We start from the raw sequence: 23222 nt of genomic DNA on the forward strand, positions 1-23222 counted from the left end.
GATTTTTATATATGGTTTTGCTGGTTCCAGCTTGAGAGTTCTGGGGTCTTTGGATGTTTTGGCTGGATTTAGGATAGAGTGGGTAAGTTTGGTTACTGTTATGAGGATTATTTGGGAATCTGTGGACAAATCTAGGTTGTGAAAGAATTGGGGTGGTTCTCAGAGTTTCTTTTTGGAGAAGTAATGTTTCTTCCTGAATTTTTGTAAGGCCGATGGTTTTTTGTAAGGATCTGGGAGCAAACATTTTCACTGGTAGTCCAATTTCCTTTTTAAGACTCCTCAAGAAACAACTAACAATATACTCCTCACTCAACTCTACTCGAGTTAGCAATTCATCAAACACATCTATGAAATACTACATAGTGGAAGTTTGTTTCAGAACCTTCAAGTCCCCCATTGGATCATTAAAATGTTCAGATCCAAACTTAGAATATAGACTACTCACATATACCTTGATGCCATTGAAGAGCCTTACCTTCAAGCCGGCAAGAAGCCATCTTGAGTCTTGAGGTTGCTTGAGGTTGCTGGAGTTTCAGTTACTTCAAAGTACTACTCACATTGATACAACCAATCATGCAAGTCTACTCCATCAAACCTAGGAAATTCAGTTGATGCCCTCTTATAGGCAGTTGATATCCATCATCCCTTCGAGCGCTGGTAACTTCAGGAGCAGCTTCTTCATCTTCAACTCCTCTTGCCTAGGTCGATTAGGAACAACTTCGTCTGTTGGTCTCTAATTACCAATAGTTGCCAGTCAGATCCTCTTGAATTCCTCCATAGACGCTGCCAATTTCTCATCGACAGTCTTCCTCAACTCCTCCATACTACCACTAATGCCATCGAAGGACCCACGAAGTCCATCGAGATCCCTGCGTAATTCCTGAATTCACCCATTTCCACTCACGGATCCAAGGAAAGGAAAGCTCTGATACCAATGATACGATCTCCAAAATCGAAGATTGAATCGAGAGACCTAAAGAGCAAATTTGGAAGAATTGCTCTTGAACAATCACTCGAATAACTGGGAAAGAATTATATATATATATATATATATATATATATATATATATATATATATATATATAGAGAGAGAGAGAGAGAGAGAGAGAGAGAGAGAGAGAGAGAGAGAGAGAGAGAGAGAGAGAGAGAGAGAGAGAGAGGATTAAGGTTAATTCTACCTGATATAGGCGAGGGAATCTGGGGAGGGAAAGTTGGGAAGCATGTGCCCCTCACGTGCCTGATTCTAACTACTCTAACTAACTTCAGTTGTGACTGTTGTAATTTCAAGTGCGAAATGAAAATTACAAGGAAATGTAATCTTAATACAATGAATCATAATACCCTCTTGTGCAAGACTTTAGCTGCACCTACAATTCATACATGTAAATCACAAATAACTTCTTCCAATTAGCCTCGTGCCATAGTCGTACATAAAAAGGGAGAAAACTCATGGCATTGTTTTCATCCACACAGTGTGGTGCTCCTAAGAAACGTAAAGCTAGAATACTGGAATACAAGGATCTAAAACACTAAACACACAGATCATTATTCATCCTCCCACAAACATCAAATGCCAATATCCAACGCTTCAAAGGAGCAAAGATCTGTAAATTCTCGATTATTTGCGGCACTTCGAACTCAACAAACTCCTTTAAGGATGTTTTTCAGTTTTTCATTAGCTGCAACAAGTTCTGCTGCAATTCCTGGTTCATTTGCAGAGTGACCTGCATCCGGGACGACCTATTATTACACAGCAGAAACTGTCAGTTACCAATAACTTAGAAGTCTACATAGATCAACAATCGAGATTCTTATGTCAATTACACATAAAAAGAAAATGTAACCACAAACCCCTAATGTACACGACATCCCCCCCCTACCGGACCCCCCCCCCCCCCCCAAACCCCCCCAAAAAAAGAGCATGTACACAAATTTAAGTAAAACATTAGCTCATTTGCGAAGAGTACAAAACTTCTTCCTCTTTTTTTCAATTTAGTTTTCCTGTGGTAAAGAAGACGTTTCTTGGGTAAAGGCGGCCTTGTTTCTTCAGCTATTATTTTTCCTGGGTAAATATCGTGTTGGGTTGGAGGATTCAAACCATTGTGTCAGCTCATTACATATCTTGATTTTAGTGAGTTTTCATTTCCCACAAACTCTTCATAGAAATCTCAAATCAATGACTATTGGTAAATCTACCATGTTTGTACTCGGGGGGGGGGGGGGGTCCCTTCGCTATTTCTGGTCCCAATCGCCAGTTTAACACTACCTTTGGTTTTTTTGTCTCAAGATCTCTTCCCTCCAGTTCCTTTTAAGAAAAAAAAAAAAAAAAATTAAAAGAACTACTCTTCCCTCCAGATTAGCTGTAGGCATTTCTTTGTCCCTACTCTCTCCATATCAAATGGTGGAAGGCCCTCTTTTATTTAAGTTAGACACCCAAGGGTGCAACTTTAAGACATTGCACCGGAAACTATGCATCTGAATATATATATTTCAAGTCTATAAGACTAAAGATGAGCACTCGGATAAATTTCCTAAAGAATATCTAGACAAATGTACTTTCATACAAAACATTCAAGTACGAAAGCAAACTATCATTCAAGGCGTAATAGCCCAAAAAAGAGACAAATTGAGAAACAGATGGAGCAGCTTAGGTATGATCAACTTGAGAAGACGAGAATGTAAGATGTGATTCATAACCCCCTTCCCATATGTTGAATTTCCGCAACTACTTAACTTAGCAAATCACATATTACTTACTATGAACTCTGCCTCCAGCCAAGCTTTATGAAGATCCCATGCTGACATCATTGGACAGCAAACGTCATATCTTCCCTGAAAGTGCATTAAGAAAAAATTTCTTGCTTTCAGATTGTCCAGGAATACAATTCACCTCAGATGCATGCAGAATATATAAGATTCATGTTTAGTGTAGGGTTTTAAAGGGACACATATATACATCTTAGATTGACAATACATAATGACAGGAAAACAGTCAAACATAGTGACATCTGACAACTTAAATATGCATGTTCAATGATTAATTTAAGCCAATATCTGGTGGACCATACAGTTGTCAACTACACTAAGTGGATGTTTTAGGTAAACTCACATGATTACATCAAGAAGCACTATGGAAAATTAATGCACTCCCATTTTGGCAACATACATTCGAAACTCGGCCAGCTCTTTACTCGTATCATTATTTAAACTGTATTGGCAAGTTATAGGAAAAATATGGCAATGGAAAATATACTTTCAAAGAAAATAAAATCGCAATAAATATAAAATCACATAGCTAAACTCCAGAAATCTGTTGAAAGAAAAACCTCATCCAATATTTCATCCAGCAATCTCATTTCTATCACACTCTTGTACTTCTTGCCGCTGTTGGCATTGTCTTCATATCACAGAGCTACTCACCATCCTGATCCTCGTTACAAATACATAAATTCCCATTCCATCCCACTTTTCCCCAATCAACGCAGGAACCAATCATATTTTGCAATCACAGCAATAATGTTCAGTAGTAAGCAATAGCAGATTTCAGTAACTAAGTCATCATGCATTAGACGGACGACTAATGAACAAATTTAAGGCGGTGATTTTGTGGTTCGAAACACCCATTCTTAAGGAATAAAGTTAATGCTGGTGGATGGTAGTCATAATGGTACTTTAGGTGTATCCGACAACTACAGGGGCTAGCTCCGGATCTCATTGGTACAACTGCAGCCACTATGTTAATTGAATCGCTTAGGCTGTGATACTCAATAGCAGGTAGCGGAAAAAGTGGTCACTCGAGGAGCTGCAAGCTGTTAATTGTCCATAACAATTCTAACCGTGAGAGTAATAGAAAGAGTCCAGTTAAAACACCTCACAGGTAGATTCATAGAGCTATTATACCCACTTGGAGATGGCACAGTCAGTTAATAGAGAGCGGCATAATATACCTCAAGCTAATTTTGTTACAGCTTTCAAGTATGAGATCTTTATAGGTGTTCAACAGTCAAGAAACAGACTTATGATATGAAGCACAGGAATATCTCTTCTTCTTCTTCTTTTTTTCGCAGCACATAGTCCTGGAAAAAGGATTTTTTTCATGCAAGTAACCCAGCAGGATCCTGTAGGGCCATAAAATCCGATAAGCCCTCTTAGGAGTTTGCTTGATTTGTGGCAACTGCCAAAACAACAATTGCACTGGAAATCAACAAATGGGCAACCACTAAAAAGAAAAAGACAGTGGATAAACACTTGAGTATTTATGATGGTAGCGGAGACCAAAATTTCTAATTGCCAGTAAAGGCATGCCGAGGACTTGAGTGGGTTAAGAATGGATGCAAAATTGATTGTTGATATATGGTGTCTCCTCAGTTATGAACACTCCCATGGAACCATAATAGCACAATTATTTCGGAGCACATGAAGCCATGAATGCAAAAATAAAGACACCAGACCAAGAAATTTCCTTCGAAATTTATTCGGAAAATTCAGGTCTCAAAAGTATCCAAAAGCATCACTGGGAGAAAAGTAAACATCCCTGTGTCCCATTCAAGAAGGCAGTCACCAACAACTAGAATTAACAACACTGGCAACCATTGATCCCCTACCGGCTAGCACTACATCCTGTATGTATGTCCTTCACTCACAGTTCTTTCCCAATATCGTTTTTTCCATGGAAAATCTCATCCAAATATGGAAAGAAAGTAAATCTTCTGGATGTTTTGTGTTTCCAGATTGGCCTTCACATAACATGGGAGTTTTGAACTTTGAGAAAGCAATGCAAAGCAGAAGGTAGAAATGAAAGCAGAATTTACCTGAACAATTGTTGTCTTGATATGCTTTATCTTTTCAACATTATCTAGAAGGAAAGAATCCGAAGAAAAGAAGCCCTTATTGATAAAGTAGTGGTTCTCAATCCTTGCAAATGCCTGAACAACACATGATATATTGATATTATAATAAAGAATGATAATAATCTCTGTGATTGAAAATAATTGTTCACATTGAATATTCTAGAATATCATAATTTCAAGTTCAGAGTAGCCAGAGTTTAAGAATATAGATGCAAAAGAACAATGCTTCAACGGGAAGGTCAACGGAATACCGCATACACTTCATAAACGTACTCACCAAGGAGAAATCATCAGCATCTCCTCTCTTTATGTTCTCTTCATTTGGGAGAAGATGAGCAGTCATCATTTCCCATTTAGTCCATGCCCTAGCTGCTGCATACTAAAACAAATTAAGAACTTGAGACGAGCAAACTAGTATGTTTACAGTCTTTAATAGTGATCTAGAATTATGTGCAGTTGATGTCATGTTGTGGAGGCAATAGGATGAGAAACTGCCGTTTACAATGTCTGCAGACAAAAATTGGTATGTCATATCATCTTTGCTGCCAAACGTATTCAAATCCTTTGTGCTTCCAATTTTTCTCTTATATCTTTTCATGACAAACTGAAAAACCAGAGTCTTGACTTCTTTAGTTTTTTTTGATAAGGTAATGTAGATTTTGAGAAGAAGAAAAGGCTTCTTGTATTTCTGTGTGTGTTTACATCCCATGAGCAAGGGAATTTATATAAAGCTCCTAATGCTAATTAAGGAAATAAAATAAATCTATACAATCAATCCAGCTATCAAATCAAATCAAATCTCCTAAATATAATCAACACTACCCATCAAGTCGGTGCAAAGATGTCGCACATGCCCAACTTGCAACTCAAAGTATGGAAAGCTCGCTTGTTGAGACCTTTGGTAAACACATCAACTAGTTGTTTTTCCGATGGCACCTGAAACAAACTCAAGACACCAGTTGTAACTTTTTCTTTGATGAGTGTCGATCAATTTCCACATGCTTTGTTCAGTCATGCTGGACTGGATTATAAGCTATACTGATGGCAGCCTTATTGTCACATTACAAGGGAAGTTTTCCTTTTTCAGACAGTCTCAATTTTCCTCTAGTAGCTTTTGTAGCCAAAGCAGTTCGCAAACACCCAGGGCCATAGCTCTCTATATTCTGCCTCCGCACTTATCTAGCAACTACACTTTGCTTCTTGTTTCTATAAGTAACCAAGTTTCCTCCCACGAACGTACAATAACCGGATGTAGATCTTCTGTCATCTAGAGATCCAACCCAATCTGCGTCTGTAAAGGCTTCTATTTGGAGGTGATCATGTTCGGAGAAAAGTAGACCTTTCCCTGGAGCAGACTTCAGATACCGCAAAATGTGAAAGACAGATCGCATATGCGGATATCGGGGATCATGCATGAACTGACTCACCAGGCTAACTGAATAGGCTATGTCTGGCCTAGTGTGGGAGAGATAAATGAGTCTTCCAACCAACTTCTGATATCTCTCCTTATCAACCGACTCTCCAACTCCCCTTTGTAACTTGTGATTGCTTTCAATGGGCGATTATGCGGGTCAGCAACCTGTCATACCAGTTTCTTTCGAGAGATCCAGAATATACTTCCTTTGAGAAATAAAGATTCCTCTTTTGGATCTAGCAACCTCAATTCTCAAGAATTTTTGCAATTTCCTAGATCCTTGATCTCAAATTCATGTGCCAACAACTTCTTCAATCGGGTTATCTCCTCTTTGTCATCTCATGTCATTACTATGTCATCAACATAAACTATGACAAGAGTGAGTTACCCGTTTGATGTCTTATGAAGAGGGTGTGATCAACATTGCTTTGTTGGTAACCCTGAGAACATTGCTTTGTTGAATTTGTCAATCTAAGCTCTGAGGGATTGTTTCAGTCCGTACAAGGCTTTCTTCAATCTGCATATCTTTCCTTGATTCTGTGCAGTATCAAATCCAAGAGGAATCTCCGTATACACCTCTTCTTCTAAGTCTCCATGAAGAATTGCATTCTTCACATCAAACTGTTGCAAATTCCAATCAAGATTAACTACACAAGATAAAAGAATTCTAATAGTGTTTATCTTAGCAACAGGGGTAAATGTCTCTTGATAATCCACTCCATAAGTCTGAGTGAATCCCTCAGCCACCAATCTTACTTTGAATCTTTCAATTGAGCCATCAACTTTGTGCTTCACAGTGAAGACTCATTTGCAGCCATCCAACTTCTTTGTCTGGTGGTGAAGTGATAAGTTCCCAAGTCTCATTTTTTGACAAGGCCTTCATTTTTTCAATCATAGCTTGCTTCCATGTAGGATCTGCAAAAGCTTCCCCCCAATTCTTGGAAATAGACACAGAAGAAATAGACAAGGCAAAGGCTCCATAGGAGAGAGACAAAGAATCATAGGAGACAAAATTAGATAAAGGGTGTTTGGTGGTGCAAGATCTGGCTCCTTTTCTCCTTTTCTCTGAGCAATAGGCACATCTAACGCAGTAGAAAATCAAGATAACTCACCAGCAAAAGAAGGTTCAGTTTCGGTAGATTGCATGATGGCTTCCTCTGCTCTATTTCTCCTTGAGTAAGTTTTCAAATCAGGCCTATCCAAACGCCCAATAGTCTCCCCCTGAATTCTTTCTCCAATTTCACTTTTCCCTATGACAATGTCATCAAGAGCTCTAGTAACGGAACTAGGTAGAATCACTTATTCCTCCTTAATGCTCTCCCCCGAAAGAGGTGATGAGGTAATACTGAAATAGGGATCAGATTCTCGAAAAGTAACATCCATGCTAACAAAAGATCTCCTAAAGGGAGGATGATAACATTTATAACATTTCTGTGTCGAAGGATACCCAATGAAAACACACTTTATAACTCTAGGATCAAGTTTCCCAGAATTACTAGTGTGGACAAAGCAAACACACCCTATCACCTTTGGAAGAACAGTATATTCATTCTTACCCTTTAAAGCTTCTAGAAGACTTTGAAAATTGAGGGGTTTAAGTGGCATTATGTTGATAAGATAGGCAGCCGCTAGAATAGCATCCCCAGTAAGGTTTTGGTAGATACATGGTGAACATAAGAGATCCTGCTACTTCTAACATATGCCTATTTTTTCTTTCCGCGACCCCATTTTGTGCACTAGTATAAGGACAACTAGTCTGATGGACTATCCCATTGAACTCCAAATAATTATCCATGTATTCGCTGTCATCAGTTCTCAAGATTTTTATTTTGGCATCAAACTGAGTACAAATCATCTTACGAAATGACTGAAAACAAGAGAAAACTTCACTTTTGGCCTTTAAGAAATATACCCAAGTCATCCTAGTGCAACAATCAATGAAAGTAGTAAACCGTCGACTACCAGACAAAGAAACAGTTTAGGTAGGACCCCATATATCATAATGAATAGTTATAAACGTAGTTGTGTTTCTATTATCACTCACAAAATAAGAGTTTCTAGTATGCTTGGCATATTCACACGCACCACAGAACAAAGATTCAAATCGAGTCCTTGAAAACAAATCGGGATATAACTTCTTCAAAACAAAGAATGATACGTGTCCTAACCGTCTATGCAGTTGTATTATTTGTTGGTTGACATCCTTACTTTCCCCAAAAAAGGCTTGATCAGAGTTTTGAATTCCATCTAATATATACAAGTCATCATGCAATCTACCACTGCCAATCTTTTTTCCTGTTTGAAGATCCTCAAAAATACAATGATCGGGAAAGAACTAGATTTTACAGTTTAGAGCTTTGGTGATGGCACTAACAGATAAAAGATTGACAGGGAACTTAGGGACATGGAGCACGGATGATAGTTTAATATTAGGAATACAAACGACAAAACTTGTTCTAGAGATAGGTGTTAAAGAACCATTAGTTATTTTAACATTACCTCCTTTGAGACACGGAGAATAGTTTTGAATGCCTTTAGAAGAGCCTGTCATGTGTCTATTTGCACCAGAATCAACAATCCAAGAATTAAGGTGAGAAGCAAAGGCAGTACCTGATTGCACATAATTGGATGTGGCAACATTAGCGGAGTCAAGTTTGGCTAGGAGGCGACGGAGAAGTTGAATTTCATCCGAAGACAAGATTTCTCCATAAACCGTCTCTTTGAATGTCTCCATATTTTTTGCCCAATCAGAAGGAAATCTGAAGAAAATTGCTAAAAATAATCTGCCTCGCCGGAAACCAAATCTATCTCGACGGAACCAGAAGAAGTTTGTATTGCACACAGCCACCATGAGAGAGAAAACCCGACCTCTTTAATAAAAACGAAACCCTAGTGATGCGAGGGAGATCACTTACCTCAAAAAGGCAGCAATGGCTCTGATACCACATTGAAATGTGTGACCATCTCATTTAAAAGCTTAAGCTGTTAGAGAGAACACATTTTTATTTACTTAATTATGTTGTGCACGTGCGGACTTGATGAGTCAAGCACGTGGAAATTCTTTTTGATATTGGGTGGCAGTGAGACTCGAACCTAGGACCTCAGCTTGCTCTGATACCATGTAGATTTTGAGAAGAAAAGAAAAGGCTTCTTGTATTTGTGTGTGTGTTTACATCCCATGAGCAAGAAAATTTATACAAAGCTCCTAATGTTAATTAAGGAAATAAAATAGATCTATACAATAAATCTAGCTATCAAATCAAATCAAATCTCCTTGAATCATAATAATCAACAGGTAAAAGTTTCATTAATAAGGTAACAGGTAAAAGTTTCATTAATAAGGTACCAAGATGGTACAAAAAGTTACAAAGAGCACCCCAAAAACAACCATCTCGTGCGGGCCTCCTAGTAAATCCAGAAAATCAATAAACTATTGTTGTTCCATTGGTACACTGCTTTTACACCAATAAAACAAGTTGTTAATATATTTGTTTCTAATTCTAAAAATGTGATCCTTGTGTCCTTCAAAACAAGCACAGTTCCTTTCCAGCCATAAAGTCCAGAATATGCACATTGGAATGGTTTTCCACATTTGCTTCAGTCTTCTAGGTACTCTTTGATTTTGCCCTCTTCCAACAAACTCCTAACAGTCTGTGGCATTACCTGAGAGATACCACAAATGTTTAAGAATAAATCCCAGCATTGTCTAGCAATTCTACAATGGAGAAGAATATGATTCACTGATTCTTGAACTCCTTCACACAGATAGCATCTATTACTTAGATTAAAACCCCTTTTTTGCAAAATATCTTGTGTCAAACATGCTTCCCAGGTTGCTATCCAGCCAAAGCATGCCACCTTGACCGGAGCGTTTGTCTTCCAAATCATCTTCCAAGGCCAATTGTTAACCCTGTGACTTAACTTCTTAATCAGCATATTATAACAGCTTCTGACTGCCCAGATCAGTGCATCCACCTTACTATGATTAATTGAGACTGAGTCAAGCTACTGAAGTAAAAGACAATAATCATCTACCTCCCGGTCGTTCAAGTTTCTTTGAGCTCCACCTGCCATCCTGCCTCTGTGTGAAAATCACCAATCATACCATCCTTATTAACAGAGTAACTGAATAGAATAGGATACTTAAATTTCAAGCATTCTTCCCCTATCCATAAATCTATCCAAAATTTAATTCTTTGTCCATTCCCAACTTCCAATTTAGTAAATTTCAAAAATTCTTCCCAAAGTTTACTAATACACTTACAGATGCCTCCTTTTGCATTCAAGTGTAAAGAGGAAGGTCTCCACTCAATCTTGTTACCATAAATAGCATTGATCAGCTTCTTCCATACATAATCCCCGTCATGCGTGTATCTCCATAACCATTTGAAAAGCAAGCTCTTATTGTGAACTTTCAGAGTTCTTATACCCAAGCCACCCCCTTATTTATCGTTCAACACCACTTGCCATTTGACTAAATGCATTTTCTTTTTAGTAGCATTGTCATCCCATAGAAACTTATTTCTCATGGTATTCATCTTTTTCTCGATTGCAGCGGGCATAGCAAAAAGGGACACCAGGTAGGTTGGCATTCCATCTAACACACTTCTTATTAATGTAAGTCTGCCTCCCATAGATAAAATATTGTTTCTTCGAGAGAACCAACTTATTAGCACATCTATCCAAGACCCATTGCCAAATATTCTGATCATTTTTCTTCGGAGGAAGCCCAAGATATATTGTTGGAAATTTCTCAACCTTACAACCCAAAATAGCAGCCAGCTCCTCAACTGTGTTATCAGCATCAATGCTAAATATGCTACTTTTGGCCATATTAGTTCTTAATCCAGTGACTACTTCAGAAATTAGCAGAACTCCTTTGAGGTATAGTATTTGCTCTTTCTCTGCTTCATACAAAAGGAGGGTGTCATCAGCACATATGATATGAGAAAATATGACTCTATTATCACCAGTTCTGCCAAAGTGCATTCCTTTAATCCATCCCAACTTCTCCACCTTCATTAACATCCTACTAAGAACTTCCATCACTAGAGTAAACAATATGGGGACAGAGGGTCCCCTTGTCTCAAACTCCTTTGAGATCTAAAACAATCCTGGGGATTTCCATTTATTAATACAATATACAGTACTTGATCCACTTGATAAAAGAAAAATATCATACATAATTAAGTTAATATTTAATTTTTAATACTAATATTAATAATTTCTTTGCAGGAAAGATCATATTTTATTTAAAAATTCAGCAGCTTGACAATTAAGGAGACATGTGACAAGAAAAAAAGAACCTATTTTTGCATTATACAAATCAAGATCCATGACAAACAAAATGAAAAGAAAGAGAAAGAAAGAAGAAGAAAAAGCTGGAGACCAAGCCACGCTACTTTAGAGCAAGTGGGCATTTGCTAATGAGAATTTTGAAAGACAAAGTTGTCAGAATAAATTTTACTAGCACACAAGTTCAAAACAATCGGAGTGGCAACTTGACAAATTGGATAAAGAAAGTTTTCTGACAAATTCACAACAACAGGCAAGTGGCCAACTTGGAAAATAAGAAGTGTGACAATTCAGTGTATATGGTACTACGGAAGCTCTATAAATAGCGTCACATTGAGCAACTTCGAGGGGAGGAAAGGAGCATAGATAATTTCTCTATCTTCATAAGTCATTTTCTTTCTTCTTCGTCTTCAGTTATTCAGTGTAGGAAATTACTCTAGTTCCCATTTTTAATTAAATAGTGGGAATTATTTTTCTTGAATATTTTTTTCTATTTTCTTATTTAATGGGCAAGAATATTTCTGTTGCTAGTACTAACTCCAGTATGGAGTAACTCTTCTTGTGTTGGGAGAATGACGGATCTTAATATTTTAATATAATAGTAGATTATTCCTCAATTTCACATGCTTGAGCTGGAGCTTTTTATTTAAATTTTATCTGCTTTATAGTTAGGTGTTATTTAATTTGTTAAAATCTATCTATTTCGTACTACATATTAACTTATTACTAATTCTGTAATCGAAAGAGGTGGAAGAAGTAATACAGTTAATTTTGGTATTGATAGATGTTAACTTTTATTTAGTGACATCTAGCTCTTATATGTTAAAATTGATTCTACACTTATTTGTAGTCGAGAGAGGCGAATAGTGTAAAAATCAGTTGTAACAAGTAAGGTAACCGAAAGGGACTTAGTAAAAAGAGTGTGTTTCAGTTTAAGCATATATTTCCTGGCTCTTTTAATATTACTATTTTGACGATTAATTTGTATAACCGAGAGGAGTGCAATTAATTGCTCAACTTAAGTAATAATATATAAATGTAATCGTGAGAGGCATTTATACATTTGTGAGAAATAGAAATTGAAGGATAATTTTATCTATTATATAATAGAAATATTAAAGTGAAGTTATGATCCCAACACCTTTTTATTATATTTGTGAAAAACAAAATATTTTCTATTGCTCTATTCATGCATTTTTTGTTAGTTAATTCACAACTCAACTCTTTCTGATTTTCTCAAATAGTAATTAAAACAAGAAACGTCTCTAGAATAGATATACCAATCTCTGTGAGTTCGACATCTTTCTATACTATTATTTGACATAGTACCTCCCTGGGGTAGGGGTAAGGTCTGCGTACACCCTACCCTCCCCAGACCCCACTTGTGAGATTATACTGGGTTGTTGTTGTATTTGACAGAGTACGAGTTTAAATTATATACACGCCAGACACTCGTCACCACTCAATCCATCTGTCACCAAAATTCATTTGCTTTAGAATACTTAGCAGACAAGACCAATTCACATGATCATAAGCTTTCTCAAGATCCAGTTTGTAAGCAACACCTCTTTTCTTCATCCTCAACAGATTGCCAAACCTCTCATTGGCAACCGTAGCAGCATCAATTATTTGTCTACCCTTGATAAATACATTCTGACTATCTGATAGTATACTACTTTATCAATTGCTACTTTAAGTCTTTCTGCCAGCAACTTTGCAATGATCTAATAAACACTTCCCAACAAACTTATAGGTTTGAAATTTTTCGCATCTGCAGCTCTTTTTTCTTGGGGATCAATGCAATGAAAGTAGAATTCATACTCCTGACAAAGGAACCTTTTTTATAAAACGCCTCCACAGTTTGCCACACATCATCCATAACTGTATTCCAGCATTTTTGGAAAAAATAAAGGTTGAAACCATCAGGTCCTGGTGCCTTATCACTTCTGAATGATTTAATAACATTTTCGAACTCTTCCATGGAGAAAGATCTCTGCAGCCATTCCTTGTCCTCATCAGAAAGTGTCATCAAATTATCGTCTTCCCAACTTGGCCTCCAGTCTTCAGTTTCATTAAACAACTTCTCATAGAAATCCTAAATATGTATTTTGATTATGTTATCATCCACCAACTCTCCATTAATTTCTATCTTGTCAATACAATTGAATCTCTTATGGGCATTGGCTTGCCTATGAAAAAATTGTGTTTCTATGCCCCTGCTCAAGCCAAATGCATCTGGACTTTTGTCTCCATGAGATCTCCTCAACTTTTGCCACTCCTCCGTCTCCATCATGATAGAGTTTCTTTCAGAGTCTAAATGTTCTTAATCCTGATTAAATACCATACCATGATCAATTTCTTCCGGCCTGGCCAAGGCCCTACTCTTCTTGTCCTCCGGCTTATCAAAAACCTCTTTAGTCCCTTTTTTAAAATCACCTTTCAAAAGTATAAGTTTCTTTGGAAGAACAACATCGGGATCACCTTGGAGATCATAGGATTTCCACCAATTATCAATTAGTTCTAAGAAACCCTTATGCTCCAACCACATATTTTCAAACTTAAAGTACTTTTTTCCTATTTTGCAGTCTCCACATTCTAATAGGATTGCACAATGATCTGAAGTAGTTCTAGGAAGGACCCTCTATTGCAAGAATTTAAATTGTTCATCCCAATCTTCTGATAATAAAAAAACTATCTATCATGGATGCACTTTGACTATTTCTCCCCCTAAACCAAGTATAAGAGCCTCCATGAAATGGAAGATCAATCAAAGATAGTTCATGTATAAATTTTGATAACTCTCTCATAGCTGTTGTATTCTTGGCTCTTCCCCTCTTCTCTTCTTCAAACCTTAATACATTAAAATCTCCCCCCACTGCCCATGGTTGTGACATAATTCCGTTGATTGCTGCAAGTTCCTTCCATAAACCTTTTCTTTCTTTTCTATCACAAGGACCATAAACTCTAGTGAAAGCATGTTGATGTCTAGAATTTTCTTCTTTTAGCAAGATCGTAGCTAAATGTTGACCCATAATTTTCTCCAAACAGTTCCATCTTCTTTTATCCTAGAATATAATAATCCCACCACTACTACCCTGAGCTTCCAATTCAACTCACTCAGTCCACTAGAACCACCCAAGTTGTCTGATACAATCTAAATTTATCTTTTTCATTTTTGTTTCTGTGAAGTGTGTCAGCCTTCCATTTACATAAAACTAATTTAACCAACTCCCTTTTGTCCGCCTTGTTAACACCCCTCACATTCCAACATATAATTTTCAACTTCATTGATCAACTGGCAATGCTCTCCTTCCCTTGCCTCTACCCCCTTTACTTGCATTACCTTCGAAGCATATCCTAAACTCCAGTAACTTCAATTCTCTCACATTTTTTGCTTGGAGAAACAGTACTCGATGAACTAGATGTAGAAGAGTTTTCGGATCTTTCACTATCAATCCGCATAAGTAACTCCATAAGCTTTTCCCCAATGCCTTTATCCCCAACTGCTTGCTAATTTTTGTCATGTTTCTTTTTACCCAAACTGAAGCTTGCAAGTGAATTAACTTCTGCTCGATATCCAGCAGCTTGATTCTCATACCACGAAAGCATCAAAATATCCTAGGCTTCATCAACTTCTAGTCTTTCTTCAACTTCTAGTCTCTCTTCATAGTTAAACAGTAATTAATCATCTTCTTATTCGCTATTGGAATAGTTATTCATCGGATTCTCCACACCCTCTCCATTCATGCATGGGTTATCTTCCTCAGGTAGAAGATTCTCCAATTCTTCTCATCTTCCCTCTTTGTGTTTCTTACCATTTCAACTGCCCAAAATCTCTGGTTTGGTTTTCTTGTTGTTGTATATCTTCCATGTCCTTCTCCTCCAAAGAAAAGGTCTTCGCTTTTATCGCCTCAACTTCAACAGCTAAAGGATCGAAAGAGTTGGATAATTCTAGATCTCCAGCAGTAAAAGAGGACTTCTAGATACATGGGTCGACCACTTTTACTCTATAACGAACTTTCTGGCCCATCTTTCTCCTATTAAAACTCTCTTTTGGGCCTGCCTTCTATTTTGGATTATTAGTGCCCTTCAACCCAGTATATTTACCCGTCTTGTTTGCGTTAGAGTTATTAGAGAGCCCAGATTTATTAAAGGACGCCTGATCCTTTCCTTTAACCGACGCATGTCCCATCCCCAAACTCAATGCGTCTCAGTTTGTTGTACTTTTGTTGTCTTGGAACTTGAGGGCGCCGACTGTCTCTCATTAATGCGACTCTTAGAGTTCTGAGATACTCTCTGATGATCATCCTCTCTTTTTCGGTCACCTTCTCGTTCACTTTTCCATCCAATTTCCTCCACCCAAGAAATAGATTCTACCCATAGAGGTACTTTGAAGATAAGTTTCTCTGCAATTAGTTCTACTATTACCGGAAAAGATGTGTCAGAGTTTTTTACACATATCCTCGCCCATCTCAGATGACTTCTATTTTTTGTCTCTTCATCAATACCCAGAAAGCCTCCATACCGGTCACCAACCATTTTGCAGATATTCTCTGACAATAAGTGAGACGGAAGACCTATTAACTTGATCCAAAGCTTTTCAGGTTTAGAGTTTCTGCGATTACAAGTTAAAATAAGGGACCACCAATCCAGGAATAATTCCTGATTTTCAAACTTCCATTTTCCCATTTTGATTCTCTCTTGCTTCCACTCTCAAAGGGAATTCAAAAAGGAAGTATTCGTCATTCAGCTCCTTAACTACCACCCCTGCCGGAATCTTCCACTTTTTGTTTGCCCAAGCTTGTAACTCTCTGCAACTTGGAAACTTATAAGGATAATAACATAGGGAGCCCAACACACTTTCAATGATAATCCACCCTGCTCCTTAACGAACTAGTTTCAATCCGAAGCTGGTTTGGTTCCAAGGAATCATCGTTCATCACTTTGATTTCATCTTTAGGCCATTGTTCCATCTGTACTACCTGAATAAAACTTTCTCCACTTTTAGAATTTAGTGGTTCATACCTCGCCTTCTCCTTCTCCAAAACAAATCTCTTGATCTTGTCTGCAAAATCAGACCACCCAACATTCTCACTGATTTCAGGAATTATGATGGATACTTTACTGCTGCCTTTCACTGCCACGACTCTGATGAATCTGCCCATCCTGTTAAAATTCTGGAAAATACGATACGAATTGAATCTGATAATCCCAGCTTCTACATATGTTACCCAGTCCCTCTGTTGCCCATTCCATGCATTTGCATAAGCCCAGGACGTTAAACCTGTCAAAAGTAACTCTGTTCATAAGAAATTTTCTCCTTTCTACGATTTCATACCAACTATCACTGAGTTCTACTCTTCAAAAGATTTGTTGCAGGACATGAAAAAGCAAGCTCTACCATTTTAATTTGTTAACTGGCCACCTTCACTTTTCTCGTCGCCGTAAAGTAGGCTTAAGTTACTCAGTCAAAAGTGTTCATTTAACAAGAATCAAGGACATAGAGTAGAGTCAGAAACAAAAAGGAAAGAAATAAATTGATTGAGAATCACTGATGAAGAAAGAATAGAGGATAAGATAAAGATTAAAAACTGGATAATCGAAAAGCAATGATCGCCGGAAACGAAAGCTATCGGAAAAGATAGTTAGGGAGAGAATTTGGAAAGGTTACACATTTCCCAAGGGAAACCATTACTAATGCATGCATAACTTATTTCTTGACTTCTTTAGTTAAGAGAATATAGTGGTTTATGTGCAGTAAGTATCATGAATACTTCAAACTTTCCTATCTCAATAACATTACCCGTATGCCACTAACACATGAACAAAAAGAGCTTCCACCATTGTTGAGTATTCAAAATTAAATCAAGTTATACAGAAAAAAAAAAGACCTCCATTTATTCAAAAGTTTCTGATCTAAGGGGATATATATGTTGTATTTCACCAATAGGCAAAAGTGAAACATCAAAGGATACCACGGGGAAAAGAGAAGACAGTTGCATCATTTTTATTTTTATTTATCAACTCTTTTGTCTACCTAAAAAAGACAGGAAACTTTTAAATACCTAGAGGTTCCCAGGTGCATGAGAGGAATTGCTAAAACATATTCAAAAATCCAGAATGGTAAAGAAAGAGGCCGTACACAACGAAACAGCATCTTCTTACCTGTGTTTCTAGGTCATCGGAATTTAATCTCTTGTGGTAGGCCTCAACAAAACACTTCCTTTCATTCTCTGGAATCAGATCTCTGAATGGCTCCCAAGCTGCAACAGATCACAAAATAAAGAGGCATTAACTTCCAAAGCTACATCTTCAGTCCCCTTATACATCATCCCAAATGAAAACAACACCTTAATGATGATCAGACCTATATACGTCATCCCAAATGAAAACAACACCTTAATGATGATTAGACCTAGACACTTGACAATTTCCCAGTTTTGAGTAAGCAATTACTACTTAATACAATGTACTTGTAAGAAGCTTTAGTAAGACAACTACTTAGTTAAAATTTGAAAAGATTCATTAAAAGGAGTGACTCACATAGACCTATCACAAGTTTGTCCGAGTTCACAAAATTAGAAATACACTCTGGAAAATGCATTTCATTCATGGACTAGAAAGAACTACTTAAAACTTTGGCTTAGAAGTGAGTTTTCAAAGATCCACAAGTGAATGGAAAAGTTGTTCCTTATCTTCATATGGAAAAACCACATAGGAACTCCCATGCCAAATTAATGTACATTTATACCCTACATATAATTCAGGTTCATCCACAACAAAACTAATACATTCAAGCATTCGGATGAAATAGTTTACAGATTCTAGAACATCTCGATACAGCTGCTCACTGGTTACAGTTAGTTGATTTTTCCTCGGCCATTATGCACTCAATCAAATGAACGCATGATATTCAGAAGCTTACCATCAGGGAATATTGCAGCAGCTCCACCCTCATAAAACCAATCAATTTCTTTCTTCCGCAACAAAAATATTCCTCTGAGAATGATACCAGTAACCTTAACAGAAAGGTAATTTAAAATATTTAGCAATAACATCGATTTAACATGATTTTGAAAACAGAATGTATCATTTCCCCCTAATAAGTTCTAAAAAACCTGAACTTAAAGAATAATTAGTCATGTATTAAACCTTGTCAGGATGTGATATGCTGTATGCAAGAGCGAGAGTGCTTCCCCATGAACCACCAAATACCTGCACAAAAATCACGCTTATGAGAGGCTTATGAAGTACCATCCACCAAGCAGTCACAAATGGAGAGCTTATTTGCACCTGCCATTCTGGAATCTCTAAGTGCTCTCTTAATCTTTCAATATCCCCAACAAGATCCCATGTTGTATTCTCCTCCAAGCAAGCATGAGGCTTGCTTTTACCTGCACCTCTCTGGAAGATAGCAATGTCTTCATTAGAAAAAGCACAGAGTGCATGAACTAGCACTTAAATAAGAATATCTACCTGATCTAACAGAATGATTCGGTAGAAGCCAGGATCAAAGAACCTCCTGTTATTTGGTGAAGTCCCACCTCCAGGGCCTCCATGAAGAAAAACTACTGGCTGCAAATATGGAACTAATTTTCGAAATGACTGTATACACTAACACATCATTGCAAAAAGCAGATTTCACCTTCTTGGGCAGTGACAGAACCATTATTTCAAAATCCAAAAAGCATAAAAAAGCAACAAGGTCCTAGGGGCTTGAAGTGAACCGACAAGTGAAGCGCACAATTTAGGAAAATAAAAAGAGTACCATACAATTATGAATTTAGTACTATAATAATCAATTTCAAACTAATTTCAACATCCAACGTACAATAAAGCTGATATCAATCCAACTCCTCAAAGATGAGAATCAAAGAATCGATTGTTTCTCGTCAAATCCTTTGCGAGATCATGCATGAATGGCTTCACCCATGAAGCGATGACCCCTCACTTTACATCGCTTCATCGCTTTAATTGTCGAAGTGATGGCTTTAATAAAATTGGACAGAACAACTCTACTTCTGCATCATGTGAAGACATCAGAGAGTAGGAACATGAGAACATGGCCTACCTTGAAATAGGCATATATATCACTGTCCAATAAAATAATGTTGTCCACCAAAAAGAGGGAAACTGATCAATCACTTATGGAGTCACAAGCAAAAATGCACTCTTCATATGCTTGCTCCCTCACCTTCCACAATTTCTCCTAGTAAGGAAAAGAGAGCTGGGACTACTCTGAGAAAGTGGAACACATGTAAAGTTGAAATCTGATACTGCCTTTGCAATTTGCAAAAGGTTATGGTAATGTAGGCAAGCAAACTTAGAACTTTAAATGGCCACGTACTAGGAATACTTGGATCTTTCCAAAAATGTTGTAAAACTCAAACTTGTTTAATTTTCCGACTCAGGATGCCAAATTAACGTTTATCCAATGAAGCCTGGATTTCAGAAGAAATAAAATAAGGATAAATTACCAAAGAACAGAAAATGGAAGGGGCCATACTTGATAAAATTCCACACTACATTCCTAGAGGTACCAAATAGCTCTTCATTTCAGCAACTTTTCTAAGCCCCTTATCTGCCCCATTTTCCTTTCTAGAAGTAGTAAAATCCGTGTCCCCTTTCCCAAAGTAGATCTTGTATTCCAAAAAAAGTCCTTCATTGTAACATGATTGAGTTTGATACAAGGGAAAAGGGTCAAATTTACCCCTTTACTTTGGGATAATTATTACATTTAACCTTCGCTATACTATCCAGCCGAATTTACCCCTACTATTATACTATCCGGCCAAATTTACCCCTACTGTTAGCAAACTTTTAAAACTTACCCCAACCCTAAAGGCAATCCACAATCTCCTAAAAATTACTCACAATCTTGTAACCCCTCTGACAAGAGTGGGTTGCTCTAGTGGTAAGCACCCTCCACTTCCAACCAAGAGGTTGTGAATTCGAGTCACCCCAAGAGCAAGGTGGGGAGTTCTTGGAGGGAGGGAGCCGAGGGTCTAGCGGAAACAGCCTCTCTACCCCAGGGTAAGGGTAAGGTCTGTGTACACACTACCCTCCCCAGACCCCACTAGTGGGATTATACTGGGTTGTTGTTGTTGTTGTAATCTTGTAACCCCTCTATAGAGCTAGCACCCTCTCGGTGCTATCAGTCTCTGCCTACTAAGGTTTCCTTCGCTGTTGTTGCTTAGGTAAGTTTGGTATATCTGTCTAAGTCATAAAAGGGACGGAAGATAAGAATAAGAGTGTGAATTATCAAAAATAGAGTCAAATTAAATCCACCAAGAAATATGTGATTCATTTTGACAAGTAAAAGAATTTCATTAGATTGACATCAAGAGGGTGCTAGCTCTACAAAAGGATTACAAGATTGTGGGTAATTTTAAGGAGATTTTGGGTTGCCTTTAGGGTTGGGGGTAATTTTTAAAATTTTGCTAACGATAGGGGTAAATTTTGGCCGGATAGTATAACAGTAGGTGTAAATTTGGCCGAATAGTGTAACGAAGGTTAAATATATACAACATTTGAAAGTAAAGAGGTAAATTTGGCCCTTTTCCCATGATAAATCGGGCAGCAGAGAAACAATAGAGCACTTTCAGGAAGAGACGGAAGTAATCGCATATCATGACTTCTAGAGTTGATTTATGAAGTTTGAGAAGCTAGTCCCAAAATAGCTAAGAATATAAAGTGGGCTTTTGTGCAACGAAAATGTCACACTGAAACAAAAACATAGAGTAGTATTAGTTCACATTAAAGTGAATGTCTTTTGAAGAACAGTTTCAATTATGGCAATTGATCAAACCATCAAGGTAATAGAATAGACGCCAACAACTACGCCTCCACGTAACTGAACAGACTAAAAAGAAAAACTGAGTGAAGCAATAACAGACAAAGAGCATCTTAGCTCTTAACTCACTTTATCTTCAAGGGAAGATTTAAATAAATAAAGATCCATCAGTTCTGCACAAGCATTGTCCAACGTATATTTAACAGCAATTCTCTTTTAATCTTTCTATTCGACACTGGCATGAAAATCAGTTTGATTTGTTCAAGAAGCATGAATTGATTCTGCTCCAATGCCAACATACCCAGAAATCGGAAAGAGAAAAATAGGGAAAAAAACTCACATGGCCATTAGGATGTCCTGACTGCTCCCAGTATATAGTATGAAGGTCCGAAACTTTCAAAAACCCAGTACTATATGGCTCTATAGAAGGGTATAGATTCGTGTTCAATGCAGGAAATTCTTTCTTCAAATCCATTTGATCCACTATTAATTGTTCCTCACTTTCACAATCAAGATTCTGAGCTCGTAACAATAACTTCTTCCTCCCTGCAAAGTTAGCACCAACCACGAAACACACGATCCATCTCAGATATACCAAAGCAGATTAAGTGACAAAACTATATGAAAAAAAAACCTATTTTAAAAACACTCATTTAAGCAAAATTCAAAGAAAAACAAACAGAATGAAAGATATGATATGCTCATCTTGTCATTCTCCAGTAGTTTCACAGTTAAATCAAGTGATAAAAAAATAAAAAACACTGTCTTTGACACCGATATGAGCAAATTCCAGAGCAAACACAAATGGAACAAAAAAGTACGAAAATACCCATCTAATCATTTTCCTCAATTGTCATTTAAAGGCAACAAGAAAAAAACCCACCCAACTTTAACATCTGGATTATAATTCTGCAAGAAATAATTTGATTTTGACGGGTCCATCAAGCAGAAAATTCACCTATAACAAAAAAGTATTGCTAATACCAATCCAATAATTATCCTTTACTTTCACATTTCAGTCACTTAGTTGTCATCTAAAGATGAAAAAAGCCTCAGCTTTACTCTCAAAATTGTGTTTCTGCAAAAATCTTGGCACATAGATTTTGATATTGAAGGGTCCATCAAGCAGCAAAGTAGACAATTTACCCACTTTTGCACACAAACAAATAGAGAGAAACCTGAGATGGGGGTGATGGAAAGCGAGAAGATGTAAGTAGTTGGGGGTGGTGAAGTAGAAGAGACCGGCAAATATGCCAAAGTAGTACTCCTAGTAGTAGTGTTAGGAGGAAATAACGAGGGAGCCCCAATTGCTGTTGCTGGTGCTGCTGCTAGCCTCATTGGTAATTTCCTGAATATCACATTCACTTTGCTACAACCGACGATATCAGCAATTAATTCCAACTTACTTATGTGTTACTATTATTAATACTAATATCAGTTGAACAATTAGTTTAAACGATTATAAATGCTCAAAAATGACAAAAGGTATTGTATATAATAGTATGCTTAAAAATGACAAAAATTACTCTTTTCATTTCAATTTATCAATTTATGTGAATGTATTTCATTTTAAATCCGTGCCAAAAAGAATGTCCAATTTCCGTATTTGAAACAATGTAATACCCAATTTCCGTATTTGAAACAATTTACCTTTATGCAATAATTTATTGACACACAAAAAATATGTACCTCATTTTACCCCCCAAGTTCAAAAGTCATTCTCTTTTTTTCTCAAACTCTATATCCGGTCAAATAGGTTCATATAAATTGAAACGAAGGAAGTATATGTTATTGGTTCGGCCTAATATTATATTTGGTGTTAACTGACGAGACTCATAACCATATTACCCAACTTGCCCAATTAAAAACT

General features: G+C 37.2%; 1 protein-coding gene across 3 annotated transcripts; it reads right to left on the bottom strand.

The window, feature by feature from the left end:
• Positions 1 to 1236: 1236 nt before the first annotated feature.
• LOC107777517 (proline iminopeptidase-like) lies at positions 1237 to 22740 on the bottom strand. 3 transcript variants are annotated; one of them, XM_075252335.1, is made up of 11 exons: positions 22531 to 22740; positions 21693 to 21898; positions 19036 to 19134; positions 18853 to 18963; positions 18712 to 18774; positions 18485 to 18578; positions 17725 to 17822; positions 5128 to 5229; positions 4812 to 4925; positions 2758 to 2832; positions 1237 to 1740 (listed from the first exon to the last, which is right to left on the bottom strand). In XM_075252335.1, exons 1-11 carry the CDS (start codon positions 22688 to 22690, stop codon positions 1639 to 1641), a joined length of 1224 nt encoding a protein of 407 aa, XP_075108436.1. In that variant the 5' UTR covers positions 22691 to 22740; the 3' UTR covers positions 1237 to 1638. The 3 variants fall into 3 exon arrangements, with proteins under 3 accessions (XP_075108436.1, XP_075108437.1, XP_075108438.1); XM_075252336.1 differs by lacking the exon at positions 22531 to 22740 and adding an exon at positions 22236 to 22517; XM_075252337.1 differs by lacking the exon at positions 22531 to 22740 and adding an exon at positions 22311 to 22516.
• Positions 22741 to 23222: the final 482 nt, after the last annotated feature.

This window comes from Nicotiana tabacum, chromosome 4 (assembly GCF_000715075.1).
Source record: "Nicotiana tabacum cultivar K326 chromosome 4, ASM71507v2, whole genome shotgun sequence".
NCBI lineage: Eukaryota > Viridiplantae > Streptophyta > Magnoliopsida > Solanales > Solanaceae > Nicotiana > Nicotiana tabacum.

Excerpts from the sequence above, each read along its gene's own strand:
- LOC107777517 (XM_075252335.1), bottom strand. The coding sequence starts at position 22,690 with ATGAGGCTAGCAGCAGCACCAGCAACAGCAATTGGGGCTCCCTCGTTA. Across the intron at positions 18,579-18,711 it reads GCATATCACATCCTGACAAG|GTTACTGGTATCATTCTCAG; the intron begins GTTTAATACATG and ends CTTTCTGTTAAG. Across the intron at positions 17,823-18,484 it reads TGCTGCAATATTCCCTGATG|CTTGGGAGCCATTCAGAGAT; the intron begins GTAAGCTTCTGA and ends GATCTGTTGCAG.